Raw genomic sequence first — 16,269 nt, forward strand, 5'->3', positions numbered from 1 at the left:
AAAAGATACTATAGGGGTAGGTTTCCTAGAGGAAGCTGATCCAGACCTCAGCTTAATTCTATTTGCTCTAAGCCTAAGCATGAGAAAATGGATTGATGTTACTGCCGCGAACTGAATTATCACGATGAACAAAAAGATTTGGATGAATGTTTTCGTCATCCTCAAATGTAGTCCACCGCCTAGAGTTGCCATGTTTTTCTCTAGCAATGTTGCGCATGTTTTCCATTTCTCCAACATGTTCTTTGAATTCTTTCTTCACCACATCCAGCACAACATCACCGTATCTGTCACACCATGACCTTCAACACAATAAACACACAAGAAAGGACACCGTGAGTAACACTAACACACCCTGATCTCGGAATACACAAAACTAGTGTTAAGTGGTCCAAAGTTGAAACTACATATATATTATGGAAGAGGGATTATGTTGACTTGACTCACTTGGGAAAGTAGTTTTTCAACTCGGCCTTGTCCACTGGAATTCTGGTAGAAATCGCTTCAATCTGATCATTCCTGTTATTACACAACAAAAGCAAACAACTAGTATCAGTTTTCCAAATGCAAGATAGATATAGCAAAATAACTAAAAATATTGTAATAATTGAGAAAACACTTACGAAAATTTAAGATTTGGATTTGTGCTGCTCAGTTCTGTCTGGATCCTTGACAGCTCCTTCTTTATCTTGTCTCCCAAAACCTATTTACAATGAACCAAAATTATCTCAATTCAAAAATAATAAAATAAAGGAAATGAGAATCAAAGATTGAAAATGATCTGAAACCTTGTCTATGAAAAAATCAGATGGGGAACCATCAGAATGCAACTTCTTCTTTATTAACTTAGTATCGGGTCCCTCCCCAAGTGTTCTTGCAAAAACCTGAGAGGAAGCCGAGTAGGCCTCACTATCAGACCTCTCATTAAGAGGCAAAGGAACTGTCTCATCATTTGACTCATTTCTCTTCCATTTCTTGAAGCCATCAAATCCCCATTGCTTTTTCACTGATTTACCTGCTCTTTCATCTGGTTCAGAACCACCACCATGTCCCTCTCTCTGCTCCCTATGAAACAAAGTCCTGAATGGTTTCCTCTTCAACTTATCCAAACCACTGTTTTCCTTCATTGGTCCTTCTGGAGGCCCACTTTCCTCCATAAGAATTGATCCACCTCCACTTTGTTTGCCCCTTGAATGAGTATCCCAGAAGGGGTTTTCGTTGGAATGTCCCAATTCATTTTTGGTAGACAAAGAAGGTGAATCAAATATGCTCTTTTCCATGCCATTTTTACCATGTTTGTGATTAGAGACAAAGCTAAAAACCGAGGCTGCTCCTTTAATCTGCTTCAAACCTGATCCCTGATTTGATCTGTTCTTAGAATTCGAGTTCTCTTTGTTCATCAAGCATTTCTCATCTTTCAAGTCAATCACAGACCACTCTTCTCCTGAATTCTCTTTTGGGTCTTTAGGCCTTGCAACAATCACATCTCTAGCTTCAATCTGAGCTCCTTGAACTGCCAATCTCTGAAGCAATGGCCTTTTAGAAGAATGGTAGTCTTCTTCAGAAATGCACTTGGCATAAAGGAGTTCCTGGTAAGTTAAAAAAAAAAAAAAAAAAAAAGGCAAAAGGTTAAAATTGTTCAAAGATTGAGAAAGGGTACTCAAATTGAGCTCAATCAGAGTGAGGACTAACCTGTAGAAAAAGAAGCTTATCTCTCAATATAATGGAATGTTCTTGTTCTGGAGGAGAAGCAATAAGGGTCTCAAGCAAGTGAGTTCTGAATGCAGACACCTCAGTTTCAGCAACAATGCCTTCTTTGTGGAGACCCATCAAGTTCAACACTTGGTGGAAAGAGTCCTGTTGCCATTTAAGGTTGTCGGATTGTAGCTTTGACAACCTGTGCTCTGCAGAAGGCAAAGACCGTTTCTTGAAGCTGAAAGGAAGAATGTTCTTGCACAGTGAGGTGATTGAGTCATGGAGGGTTGAGTAGTACGTGGGCGTGTAGTAGGAGTACACCATTTTCGGATCTTTAGATTGTTGAATGTGTTTCTCGACAAAAGAGAACGCAACTTTTGTGGCAGAAAAGTCGTAATGTTTTGTGAGATTTGAAGATGAAAAATGGTTTCGGGAATTATGGATATCTTGTCTGTTTTGTTTTTGAGACTTTGAATTTTGGGAGATGCTCAAAACGGTCACTTGAAGTCAAAAACTAGCCGTTGAGGCTTGTGAATGGGGTGAAGAATTTAGTGTATATATAAAACAGTTTATTTTGTCTTCGAAACAGCTTATCATTAAAATCTTACTAAAATAAATTTTTTATACTAGAAAAAGTAGTCAAAACTAAACATACACCTAAACTCAATTATAAACACACAGTACTCACATACAAGTAATTTTTATCGATATCTCATTATAACAAGTCACACTTTAGATATTTCAAAAATATCCAAATGTGTAGATCTATATGAGGTGACGCTTTGATTGGCATAATTTATCTATTTTGTGTAAAATCTTTCAATGTGTAGATCTATCTTCGTTGTCGTATTATGGCAACCGTCTATTAGCTTAGTTTATCCATCTTAAATAGACACAATTAGTTTATTTTATTCTTTCAATAATTATAGGATACATGAAAATATTTAGCTAATTATGTATCTAAAACGGGAATGGAACCTCTCTTTTTAACACGATTATGGGTCCTTGATTTCATCTTATACAGAAAATGAATGGATGGATCCTCCCACGTGACATTAGTTTATGTGAGTAAATCTCAAATACATTATATATTTTAAAGCATAGGGTGCAACAAATTCCCCCTTTTTGATGATGACAAACAATTGATGCCTTAGAAATCCAAGTAGCTTGACAGATCAATCCAACATTGAAGTTCAGCAATAACAACCTATTTTCATAGTCAACGAGCTAGTTTTGTATACAGCAACAACAATGTAGCATGTCATGTGATCAAGTTGAATAATTGATACCGAATCCAAAACCAGATATTCAAACAGTAGTAATTAAACAGTGATAATGTTGACAAATTCAACTAGTAACCAACACTTAATTAACTCAAATAAGGCATCTTAGTTTCCCCCTTTTTTGACATCATCAAACTTTGGAAAATATTAGGCATAATGGAGCAAGAGATGTATGAGAAAGAGTAAAGCAAATGGGAAGCAGCAGAGCACTTTGCAATGGCATGGTGTATTTTGCAATATTCATGATAGAAGACACTCAAGTGTTTAACTCACAATTTATTCACCTTCAAGGATGCTTCATGGACTTGTAATTCATGATCTAGGAATCCTTTTAACCAGAAAAGTGCAAGTAGAATAAAGTTTATGAAAAATTTAAGCATGAAGGAAAAGATGATAGGAAATGGAAGGATTAAAGAACTCTCTTAGTTGTTAGAAGCTGGGAGTGTTATTGGCAAGATGACTCAGGTTGCAAAGAACAACAAAAAAATGACATTTGTTTGGATGCTGTATTATGCCATGAGACAATTAACAGTTGAAGCTTTCTCCCCTTTTTTTTTATAACTTTTTTTTTTCTCGTTCTTCTCTTTTTTTTTTTTTTTTAATCCTCTTCCCCTTCTTCTTCTTCTTCTTAATTTTTTTTTTCTATTCTCCTTCCTTTTTTTTTATCATCTTCTTCTTCTTCTTCTTTTTTGTTCATCTTATTCTCCTTCTTCTTTTTTCTTTTTTTTAATCATCTTCTCCTTCTTCTTCTTCTTCTTCTTCCTCCTCCTTTTTTTTCGTTGTTCCCCCTCAACTTGGCATGTGGATCAAAGATAAATAGGATATATATCTGGACATACTCTTCACAATATGATGTAAGTTTTCTGCTAATACTAATGGAACAAAAATATGCAGAATTATCTTTCTGCTCATGAATGGTTCGTATGATGTCAAATAGAGATTAGAAAAAGTAATGGGAAAAAAAGTGAATGACAGCCATCAATAAATCAGAATGCACTTTTCCACCAAAAAGAAGCAGATCAATTATACAAGTTTTGAAGTACCTTTTCACTCAGTAGTGTTTTCACTCAAAACTTGGTCACCTAACTAACATGTTTTTCATGAGTATGCATAACAGTACCACATCCATTGAATCATGCTTCACACAGTCACCAAATGCTATGGAAATCTAGGTGTATAGTCAGAAGGACCTAGAGTTTGTCTTGTGTAGGTGATGTTGTCTTTGTAAAGTGGAATAAGGTCTTTTTTTTAAAAAGAAATATAAAAGTGATGATAAGTATGCAGACGGGACAACAAATTTTTGGTTCTAATTCAAGCATCCATATTGGGGGTCACATAAATCCTTATGTAGAACTAAGCAAATTAGTGTGTGTGTGACATTCCAAATTTTTTTACTATTCGCATAATATTCTCATCAATAATTTTGTGAACAACAACAATTTGGCCAGTGTTCCTAATTTAGACCCAAAACATTTGAGGCCTTTCAGGTCAATTTGGTACAACTGAACCCCCTCGACCCACTTTTCTTTGACCCTCCATATATATGATAAACTGGAATCAGGGTAAAAAAACTGGGGAATGGTACAATTCCCATCCAACAATTTATATTAATTAAATTTGGGAAAAACGTGAATCATTTTAAAGATATAAAATTATGTCATTTTAAGTGAGAAAAAGAGATAAATAAAAAAGGAGAAAGAGTGAAAAAGAAAGAAGAAGATGTGAGTCTCACATTCTTTATGAGAGTGAAATGATATAAATTATGTCATTCAAAATAACAAAAACTTTTCCCATTAAATTTTAGTTTTTATCTTGATATAAAAGTGAAATGTTTTTTGTAGTTGAGATGTCATACAGTTTGTTCAAATCTGAAGAGAATCGTAATCCTTTACCTAACACCTCAATGTACAAAAAGTAAAAAACTCGGCTAATTACAAAAAAAAGGTGCTAAAAGGCTGCGGCAGTGCTTTCCAGTTTCCACACATTTAAAATTATCTTCCGTATCCAAAAAAAAAAATTATCTTCTGCACGAGAAACATCAAACCCATAATTATAATGTATCAAAATGATAAAAGACCACTTGATGATCTGGGAATCTTCTTCTAGTTTCACTAAGATCTGAGTTGATGCCACAAACCATGAAAAAGGCTTTTTCTTTTATGATTATAACTTTGGTTTTCTGATTTCATATGTGCTGTGAACTTGTCATCCAATCTCTGTTTGGCTTCTCTGGCTGCTCCTCCCAGTTTCTCATCTGGGTATCCCTGGTTTAACATGTTCCTTTGCTGTTTCCATTCAAACAATGCATCCACATTAACAGTGTATAAACAGAGAGAATTCAATGGTGAAAGTGGATGAAATAGATATATATATATAGAGAGAGAGAGAGAGAGAGATGCTTACCAGTAAAGAGGATGAGGAAAAGGGGGATTGGAGGTTTCTAGCGTACAAACAGAAAGAGCGTCTTGTGGAATCAAGAGTTGGTGAATAGGAGCAACCTCCTCCTCCTCCTCCACTTCGATGCAATCGTCTCTTTCGAGCACATTCAACTCCTGGAAGCATTCCAGCCATTGATTTCTGTTAAGAATTATTCAATGGTTAGATATACATTAAATAGATAACATAGTACAATCTTGGATGGGACAGCGAGACGCGTTAAGATTCGAGGAAGGCACTTGCCACCATCCCCGAACTTTCGGATTCATTTCCACTTTCCACCCACACTCTTCTCCTTTATTCCCTGCTTTTAACTTGTGAATTTTCTTTGAACAAGTTAATAATTAAAATTAATTAATATTATTTTTGGGACAATTAATATTTTTTATTAGGAAAGAATTACACTTATAACTTTTTTTTTTAATTTTTACAACCTTAATTATGTATTTATATGAGTATAAATATTTGAGAATTGAGAATGTATTATCAGGAATATATAATTAAGGTTGTAAGAGTTATAATTTTTTTTTTTATAAATGTAACCTTACCCTATTTATTAATAGATAAAGTTTTTGAAATATGACAATTACCGAAATTGTTTAATTCATACAATTAATATAACAAATATGGGTTTTCGTCACTCAAATTTTACATTTTCTGATATCAAGTTACTTTTGACTAGATTAATTGTTTTTTCACAATTCTCTGATATTAGGGATGACATAGAGGTTGGCATCCCTTAGTCTCTTAGCTCTTTTTTTGGAGACTATCATCCATGAATCCTTAAAGATGAGAGGACCGTAAGACTGGATCATCACAGAGTCCGTTTTCTGATACACAGGATCCCTTTGCAGGGCAAGTGTAGAGCATACTAACTTCTTCATCCAGAGATTAGTAACTATAGTAAGAAGAATTTTGCACCAGAATGATTGGTTCTCTGACCAACGATGAAGGAATACGTCCAGTCTTCCAGAATGGATCAGTGTGAGCTACAAGTCACTTCTCAGTTTTACCTTTTTACTGAAATGATACATATTATAACTCAAGTAAAAAAAAATTCAGGTAAAAATTGATAAAAACGATAGAAATGTAAATTTTTATGTTTTTATTTAAACAAAAAACTGAATCAGGTCAGCATTTAACCTATGACCTTATTTTATTTTCATTTTAAAAAAATTAAACAAAAAAAAACATTATTTTCGTTTTCCCAAAATCAAATACACATATCTTCTTCTAGCTATTTAAAAAAAATTTCTTGCCGGAGGTTGTTGGATTTTCATTTACGAGTTGTTAAACTTTATTCTTTTAATGTTTTGGAACTTAGTTAAAAGAGTTGTTAAACTCTTTTTATGTTTTTGGATTTATATCTTATATAATTATGTGATTTATATCTTTTAATTATAAAGTTGTTCATTGAATTTGTTTGAAATAAAAAAAATACAAGAGTATGAGAAACGTAGATGGGACGAGAAAAAGTAAAAGAAAGAGGGAAAAGTGAATGATTGTGATAAAATTGTGCAATTTTTTTGAAGAAATCTTTTTTTTTTTTTGGTATAAATAATTACTCTTTAGTTCATTTGATTAAGGTAAGTCCTCACCCATATATTGAATCATGATTGAGAACTACCTGTATTTTTGAATGCTTACCTTTGATCAAAGATCCAAAGAGAATAATCAATTATTCGATATACAGTTTCTGACAATTTGAGTGAAAATGGACAGAAACACTTCCAAATAAAAGTCATAAAAGTTGATACCCAAAAAACTGAGCTGATCTATTCTTCAGTTGAAGAATTCCATAAAAGAGAGAGAGAGAAGATATTCAGTTGAATTTTGTGATTAGCTCCTTTTACTCCGGAATAAAAACGATATGGATTTGTATCAAAGAAAATGTAATAAGAGCGATACACAAGATATAATAGAGATATTAGGAATAATAAAATTGGAATCCGTAATATTTTGCTTGATATACAAAAGGAATGGAAAAAAGAAATTGAAAACAATTGATACCTGTCCATAAAAATCTGCCCCACTGATATTGACAACCTCACGGATAAGATTCAGCACAAGGTCACAAGGAAATATGACATTAAAGAGAATTTGGAAAAATTTAAAAGAAAGTTAACTTTTTGTGTTTCTTTATCTTTTATTGTGCATACTATAACTAGATGCAAATACCGTGCAAAGAAACATGATATTAATGATAGTTTTGTTGGTGCTAATATTAATGAAAAATTCAATAGGAATAGTGGAAATGATGAAAGCAACACATTAATGAGATTTTCATTTGGGATAGTTGAAAGGATGCGACTTAGCTTTCTTTCTTTCTTTCTTCTAGCTACTATATTAAGATTACCTTTCTCTTCTCGTATTGGCCATTGGTGAATGGTCCTTTTCCTTGGCAAGTGCTGATAAGACTTGCGTATGACACAAGCACCAATTATATTCTCAATTTCCACTCTCAAGCATGTTCAATATTCTTCAAACCATTTTTTTTCCTGCATATTTACGACTGAGTTTGTTCGATCCGAGAGGAATTTAGTTAATATGGAATTTCAAAATTGGTACTATCTATGTGTTGGGCCAAATAAATAGATTAAATGCACAATTGAAGTAAACAATTTAAAATAATATAAATGTTTAATGTCTCTTATGTTATAGAAGTTAAAATTATCACCTACACACATAGAAGTGTGTGGAGTTCATGTTTTCTTTTTTCTTCTTTTCTTTTCACACTACTTCATATAAGCCTCACATATTTTTATGTGGATGTAAGAGATAATTTTATTTCTTATAACATGAGAAACATCAAACCTTATAAAAAAAATAGCAACATCACAATTGAGACACAATACTTTTAATGGGGGATAAAAAGTGAGAAATAAATCACTTGGCTTTTATCGGAGTTCACCCAAATCTTCACAATCGCCAAATAAAAATAATAGATACACATTTGTACTATTCTCTCTTTGTGCAATAATAGAGAAATCAAATAACAACATCAAAAAGATAGAAATCAAGGGAAAGGAATTTATGTAGAATCTAGAGGTGTTCACGGTCTGGATTGGATCAGTTGTGAAATAAAAATTATCTGATTCAATCCCTTCAGTTTGATGATTTAATCATCCATTTGGTTTGAATTTTTTTAAAATCTGACCCAATCCATTTCAATTTTATTCGGTTTGGATCGGATTGATTTTCGGTTTTTAAAAAAGTATACAATTTCAATCATACAAGTAACTAGCTATATCAAAATAAAGTCATTCAAAATTACAAACCACTGAAAAATTCAAGTTTTTAAACTAAAATAAATTTTAAAACAAGAGTTAAAATAAATTAATAGACAATAAAAAACAAAAACAATATAGTTTGCTATCAATAACATCCAAGATTTCAAGTTTACAAATCAACAAGATTTCAAGTCACCATCTTTCGAAAATAATAAATACATAATGCATTGGATCGATTTGGATTGATCGATTTTCACCAACCAAATCGAAAACTGATCCAATCAAATTAGAATATGCGGGTTCTTTTTCTGGTTTTTTGTTTTTCGGTTTTCGATTCAATCACCAAGATTGGAATCAATTTGGATCGGTTGATGAACACCCTTAGTAGAATCTAATATAACTTCTCCCTAAACTCTTCTCCTCCAATAGCACCATGTGAAGAAGACTGAATGTATACATGATCAAACATAACTTCTTCCTTATGAGTATGCTTCACAATTTTCTTTAAGTATGTAATATTATTAGTATGACATAATACTATATTTATACTTCTAATTTTTTTTTAGTATTCTATAATTTGTATCCAAACTCTTCATTGTCATAACCTTGTAATATACCAGGAATATCCTTGTCGTCAAACTTCAACCATTGTTTCTTTGCAACATGTGCAAAGGCCTTGCAACCTAAAACCTTTATATGAGCCTATTTTAGAATATTTGAGCCTAAAGGGGTGGAAGGAAATATGTTCATCAAGTAGCAAGAGTTGTTAAAAAGATTTTGGCGATGCAGAAATCTTCAACACGTATCTAATTTTTTTCATAACTGTGTGATTGTACATCTCTGCTACCCTATTGTGTTGAGGGATTCTAGGAAGTGTCTTTTCAAATTTAACGGGGGATTTGGAGCAATAATTCTCACACTTTTGAGATGTACTCGCCTTCATTCTCAATACTGAGACCTTTTAAGAGCTTTTTTATAATTCTCTTTCAACATAACATATAAGTACTAGCAATACTGGAACACTTGCACTTATATTTCATACGAAACAATCACAATCTCGAGAAACATGATTTATAAAAGTAACAAAATATCTATTACGACCTAATCGATGAAATATCAAATGGACCACAAATATCATAATGCATCAAATCTAATATAGGAAAAATGTTTGTCCTTTTAAAAGATAATTATTTTAATTAAAAGACTATTTTTATTTAATATTTAAATTTAGAAAATCTCACTTTCTTTCGCTATGATTTCTATTATGTAACTCTTTCTTTCACCACAAAATACTGTAATTTTGACTAAATAACATAATTTTATGTTCTTTGAAAGGAATATATTGTAGATACAAGGTATGTTTTGATGATAACAAAATGGCAACAACAAAAAGAGAAGAGCTTTGATCAAGAGCAAAAAGCATCAACCATATATGGATATTGAAGATGTATGATGTAGCCACACAAGAAGAGTGATGTCATATCAAAGTGGCAAGATCATTGAATCAAGAGCAACAAAGAATAATTAGAAGAGCAACACCAATGATCAAAACCAACAAAGTGTCAAGCATTGTCATATCCAACAAGTCAAAGCATCAAGTTCAAGTAAAGATCCAAGACACAAGACATAAAGCTAAGTGTAAAATCATATTTGGAATATATCTTTAGGACTTAGAATATATGTAAGGGTATATGATAGATTGCATTGCATGAGCTTAAAGTTTTTCTCAAAGTAAACGTGTTTTTCGAATTGCATAATCATAACTTTTATATACTTGAAAGAAATTTGAAAAACTCATGGAAAAGATCCTTGAGAAATTTTATAACTTCAAAACATATTTATCAAGTCAAGATCTTTCACAAAAAGTGGTTAGAAGCAAGTTAGAACACATTTGAACTTAAAAATTGTTGCATAATTTTGCTGCTTCCTTCCATACATTTTTCGTATCCAAGATGATGAATTTGGATCTTGTGTTCTTCATATAAGTTGTAAATCTTTCTTTTATCTTTCCAACGACACCAAGATCACATCAATATGACAAGTATAACTCAAATTATGCCCAAAATACGAAACAATGTTCTTGTTGTCAAGTTGGTAATCGATTACCATTTGAGGTAATCGATTACCCATCATTTGGTAATCGATTACCACTGTGACAGAATTCATATAACGGCTATAAACGGCTAGTTTTCAATGGAAACACTATATATACATTCCCAATGACTCTAAAACGCATTGGGCATCTTTCCCACACATATTAAGCATATTTTGAGAGTTTTTACACTATCATTTGCATATTCTTTCATATCTTTCAAAGATCAAACATATTTGAGCTCATATCTTAAAAATTCATATACCCATAATGCTTCAAGTTGTATATCAACACTTTGAGAGTGTATATTCATTTCCAAATATTTCTATCCTTATATTCTTGAGTTGAAAGGGTTGTGAGACTCATTGTTTGAGAGGTAGCCAAATACATAAGTAAATTTAGAGTGAATTGTAAGGTTGCCAAGTACCCGAAAACTTAGAGATTGTAAGGTATCCAAGAACCCGAAGTCTTGGAAGATTGTAAAGGTTTTTCAAACACCCGTGAAGCTTGACCATTAGTGAAAGAGTTGATCGAGCGGCTTCAGTCTGGACGTAGGTCACAAGTGGTGGTGACCGAACCAGGATATATTGTGTTTGCAATTCTCTAAACTCTATACTCTTTATTTCTAGCACTTTAATTGTTTCTTTGATATATTGTATGTGCTAAAATAAATTCTATAATTGTGATATATTATATATTAAGGATTGTTTGAATGTATTGATTAGCTTTTCATATATCAAAGTTTGTTTGAAATAATTATTTAGAAACTAGAAGGGGGCTTTTGCGAAAATCTTGTAATACTCAATTCACCCCCCTCTTGAGTATGGAAGCCACATTCCTAACATATATAATCCCATCTAATATATTAGATTTCCTATAATGATAATTTAGGAATGAAACTCTATAATATTTGCTAATAATAAAATAATCACATATATTTAAATGTATACCTTTAATGAAAGAGAATCAGAGATAGTGGCGAGCAATACAGGAGAGATTGCCTTCTAATAATTTGAAGAGTAAACACCCTTTTTGGTCCTTGGCAATATCTACGAAATCCTTTTTAGTCCCTGGCAATAAAAATTGACCAAATTGATCCCTAAAATTATGAAAAAAGGGTCACATTAGTCCTTATGTCAACTCCTCCGTCACTAACGTGGCCTTTTTTGCATACTGTTAGGGACCAATTTGGTCCTTTTTTATTGCCAGAGACTAAAAAGGATTTCGTAGATATTGCCAGGGACCAAAAATGGTGTTTACTCTAATTTGAATATAATTTTTACTATATAACTATTAATCAAAATTATTAAATGAAAACGTCGATACAATATTAAGTCACTAATAGAAAAGGCTTTATTATCGACGGAATTTTTCGACGGAAAAAATTCCGTGGAAAGTATTGACGGAATTTTCTACAGAACCTGTTTTCCGTCAATAATTTCGACGGAAAATAGATTCCGTCGAAAGTTTTCTACGGAAAAAGAAATTCCGTCGAAGATTTTCGACGGAAAAGGAATTCCGTCGAAATTTTTTGAATAAAATAAAAGAAAAAGAAATTGAATTTTGTAGACATTTCGACGGAATTTCTATTCCGTCGAAATTTTTTGACAGAATAGCGATTCCGTCGAAAACTTTTGAAAAAAATAAAAGAAAAAGAAATTCAATATTGTGGACTTTTTGACGAAATTTAGATTCCGTCGAAGATTTTCGACGCAAAAGGGATTCCGTCGAAACTTTTAAAAAAAATAAAAGAAAAAAAATTAAATTTTGTGGACTTTTCCATGGAATTTCGATTCCATCGAAGATTTTTGACGGAAAAGGAATTCCGTCAAAAACTTTTGAAAAAAAGAAAATAAATATTGTGGACTTTTTGATAGAATTTCGATTCCGTCGAAGATTTTTGACGGAAAAGGAATTCCGTCGAAAACTTTTGAAAAAAATAAAAATAAAATAAAAATATTGTGAACTTTTCAACGGAATTTCGATTTCGTCGAAGATTTTCGACGAAATTTTGATTTCGTCGAAGATTTTCGACGGAAAATGAATTCCGTCAAAAACTTTTGAAAAAAATAAAAGAAATTAAAATTTGTGGACTTTTCGACGGAAAAGGAATTCCGTCGAAAACTTTTGAAAAAAATAAAAAGAAAAAGAAATTAAATGGTAGTGTTAGGATTTCTTATTGTGTTTATTTCTTTCTTAAATTTATTTTAAAATATGATCTTAAAATATACATGATCTTAGGGATTGACTATGATGTGATTTTATTAATTAGGCATTTCCTCCATCGTAGACAGTTCCAAGTTGGAAGGTGAAGCTCCTAATGAAGAAGATGGTCAGTATGGTCAGAGACGGAGAAAAAGGCCAATGAATAAAAGGATTGTATATTGATATGAAGTTCAAAAAAGACTGAGAAGAATTTATTACGTTGAATTATAAAGTCAGTTTTGCGTTGTGTATTGATATGTTATAATTTTATTTGTTAATTTTTTAAGGTTACAAAATATATTTATTTGTTAAGGAGATAAAGGCAAATGAGATTTGATTTTATTGTATTGATTAAGGAATTTGATTTTGATTAAGGTGATTTGATTTTGATATGTTATTTATTTTGATTATATTTTTTTATTGCGTGTAGTATAGAAAATTGGTATTCATTTTGTAAAGAGAAATTTTAAAAAATAAATTCTAATTTTTTTTAACGGAATGTTTTTCATCGAAAATCTTCAAATCAATTTTCGACAGAAATGTATTGATCTTCCATCGAAAACTTTGGACGAAATTCATTTTTCGTCGAAAACTTTTTCAACAATTTTCGACGGAATTACATTGATTTTCTGTTGAAAATTTTCGTCCGAATTTATTTTCGGTCGAAAATCTTTACATCAGTTTTCGACGGAATTACATTGATTTTTCGTTGAAAATTTTTGACGAAATTTGTTTTACGTCGAAAATCTTTACATCAGTTTTCAACGAAAATTTGTAGATTTTCAAAAACTTTCGACGGAATCCTTTTTCCGTCGAAAGCTATCACAGAAATTTTCGACAGAATTTTATTGATTTTCCATTGAAAATTTTCGACGGAATCTCTAATTTTGTCGAAAAAATTGTTATCAACGAAGAGATATACCACAGCTTCATTTCCGTCGAAAACTTTATTTTCGACAGAATTTTAACCATTTTTGACGGAATTTTCCCGTCGAAAAAAATGCATTTTTTAGTAGTGAGTAAACAGTGCATTAAAATGAAACTTTTATACTTTTATGTAATTTTTCTACATTTAAGTTTAATTAAGTAGTAATAATAATTTGTTAAAAAATACGATCGACAATGATATAATCCCTTTATAGTAGAATAAATAAATATATATGAAATTAAACATTTTATTTTTTTGGATAATAAAGAGATATTTTTTATGTGGGTGATGCAAGTCAAATCTTTATGTAATAATAATTGAAAATGACAACTTGTCTTATTTTAAATTTGAGAACCATGTATATAAAAAATAACTTAAAAATGTGTTTTGGTATTACATTTTTCAAAAAAAAAAAAAAACTAAAATGTGAGTCTGAGAAGATAATTTAATTGCTACTTGATTGTTACCAAAAAAAAAAAAAAAATTGCTACTTGAAAAAAGTCGTTTATAATAAACACCAAATAAAGGAATATTTGTTTCTCCATCAGCATGGATAATTCAATATTCATGTATGATAAATATGCTAATAGTAATACAGTAATAGTGAGAGGCACTGATTTTCTATTTTTTTTAATTTTTTGTGGTACATTATTTTTTTCAAGAGATATGTTATTTTACTTATTTTTTTTATACCTACCTTATCGATTACTTTCGAATACTGTACGTAGACATAAATAAAAAAATAGACAAAATTACATATATTTTTTTTTAGTTATAAAAATTAAACTGGTAAGTAAAAGTATATATTATTTTAGGGTTTTATTAATCTTCTTTTACATAAGATATGTATCTTATATTGTAGAGAGAAACTGAGTGAGTCCCACCATTATAAGAAAAAAGAAAAAGAAAAAAAAGTGAAGTGGAGGAATCGAAGTGAGAGAAAATGAGATAAGTTACCTTATATAAAAAGAGAGCAATATTTTCCAGATAGAATTTTGCACCTATTTTTCTTTTTTATGTTTACTTTATTTACTAATCTCCATAACTGTTAGATCAAAATCTTAGAATAAGAGAAAAATAATAAAATATTAGTTTGAATTCTAATCTAATAGTGTTGAAAGTAATATATAGAATAAGCATGAAAAAAATAGGTAGAATAACATATTCAATTTTATTCTATTTCTTATGAATTATAAAAAAAGTGTTTGTTTAAAGGAAAATTCAATGTAAAATAGCAAACAAGAGAAAAGGAAAAGCTTTTCTACGTACTCAAAACAAGATATGGACAAAGCAGGGTAGAAGAGAATTCACAGGCGTTAGGCTTAGCAAGCCGTTACTATACTGATATTTACTCAGCAGATTGACGCAAATACCCTTCTGCATAACGCGATTCCCTTCCAAGTAGCCGGTTTGTTTGGACCGTTCTTTTCCGTGACCCCTCCAAAACAACCACCGTATCCTTTCTCGTCATTTCACCTCTCCTTCCTTTCCCTCTCACCTATTTACCAAACTCATTCCTTTTCTCTCTCTCTCTCTCTCTCTCTCTCTCTCTCTCTCTCTCGTCTTTGCATTCCAAAAGATTCTCTCATTTGCATTCATGGCGGAAGAAGAATTGAGTCCTGGTTCTCCTCACTCTCTCAAGAACAAACTCAGATCCTCCCTCTGCTTATCGTACTGCTTCCCTAACCGCCGCGTGAGGCCGAGGATTGTTCGGAGCTCCTCGCTCCACAACAAGTCCCGCTCCACCGATTTCCCGCACCTCAAGGAGAAGTGCTGCAACTTCATCTCTCGGATCGGCCGCCACCGCCGTCGCCACTCCGCCGACTTCCAGTACGACGCCCTCAGTTACGCCTTGAACTTCGAAGACGACGCCACCGACGAGAGGACCTTCGATGACCTCAGGAGTTTCTCGGCGAGGTTGCCGGCGTCTCCGCCGTCCAAGGAATCGCCGACTCCCGCGAAAACCGCAACTTCCGCCATAGAAATCGCCGCTCTTAGTTGATCTAAAATGTAGCAGCAGATCTAAAATGTGGAAATAGTTTCGGTGGCGGTGCAGCCACCGTAGTAGTACGGGATTAAAACGCCGTTAACGGTGGCGTTTTATAGTCGTTTTTTGTTTCGTTCTTTCTGTTTCTGTCCCCTCTCTTTTGTAGATAATGCAATCCAAACAAGAGGAATAAGAAAAAGCAAAAAGAAACGATAAAAAAAGATAAAAATGCAAAAGTGATGGTAGTGTGTTTCTTTTCCCCCTGCTTTGTTTGTTACTATTGGATGTTAGCATTGAAAAATACATTTGAACCAGAGGTAGTGCTGAACTGGTAACTGAAACTCTGCCAGAAGACGACGCTATTTCTATTTTTTGTCACGTTCTTGTTGCAAACGAGTTTAGAGAGACTAATAAGA

General features: G+C 32.2%; 2 protein-coding genes across 2 annotated transcripts; one reads left to right on the forward strand and one right to left on the reverse strand.

Annotated features, from left to right (window-relative positions):
- Positions 1 to 4,898: 4,898 nt before the first annotated feature.
- LOC133295980 (uncharacterized) lies at positions 4,899 to 5,546 on the reverse strand. Its single transcript, XM_061494923.1, has 2 exons — positions 5,379 to 5,546; positions 4,899 to 5,260 (listed from the first exon to the last, which is right to left on the reverse strand). Exons 1-2 carry the CDS (start codon positions 5,544 to 5,546, stop codon positions 5,087 to 5,089), a joined length of 342 nt encoding a protein of 113 aa, XP_061350907.1. The 3' UTR covers positions 4,899 to 5,086.
- Positions 5,547 to 15,412: 9,866 nt separating this feature from the next.
- On the forward strand, positions 15,413 to 15,934 carry LOC133295979 (uncharacterized). The gene has a single exon (XM_061494922.1). The coding sequence runs from the start codon at positions 15,464 to 15,466 to the stop codon at positions 15,866 to 15,868; it is 405 nt and encodes a 134-aa protein (XP_061350906.1). The 5' UTR covers positions 15,413 to 15,463; the 3' UTR covers positions 15,869 to 15,934.
- Positions 15,935 to 16,269: the final 335 nt, after the last annotated feature.

The sequence above is a fragment of the Gastrolobium bilobum genome, unplaced genomic scaffold (assembly GCF_033153095.1).
Source record: "Gastrolobium bilobum isolate Gb01-03AN ecotype WA unplaced genomic scaffold, APGP_CSIRO_Gbil_v1 utg2195, whole genome shotgun sequence".
NCBI classification, from domain to species: Eukaryota; Viridiplantae; Streptophyta; class Magnoliopsida; order Fabales; family Fabaceae; genus Gastrolobium; species Gastrolobium bilobum.

Coding starts and splice junctions, on each gene's coding strand:
- LOC133295980 (XM_061494923.1), bottom strand. CDS start 5,546: ATGGCTGGAATGCTTCCAGGAGTTGAATGTGCTCGAAAGAGACGATTG. Junction 5,261..5,378: donor TTTCCTCATCCTCTTTACTG/GTAAGCATCTCT, acceptor GAATGGAAACAG/CAAAGGAACATGTTAAACCA.
- LOC133295979 (XM_061494922.1), top strand. CDS start 15,464: ATGGCGGAAGAAGAATTGAGTCCTGGTTCTCCTCACTCTCTCAAGAAC.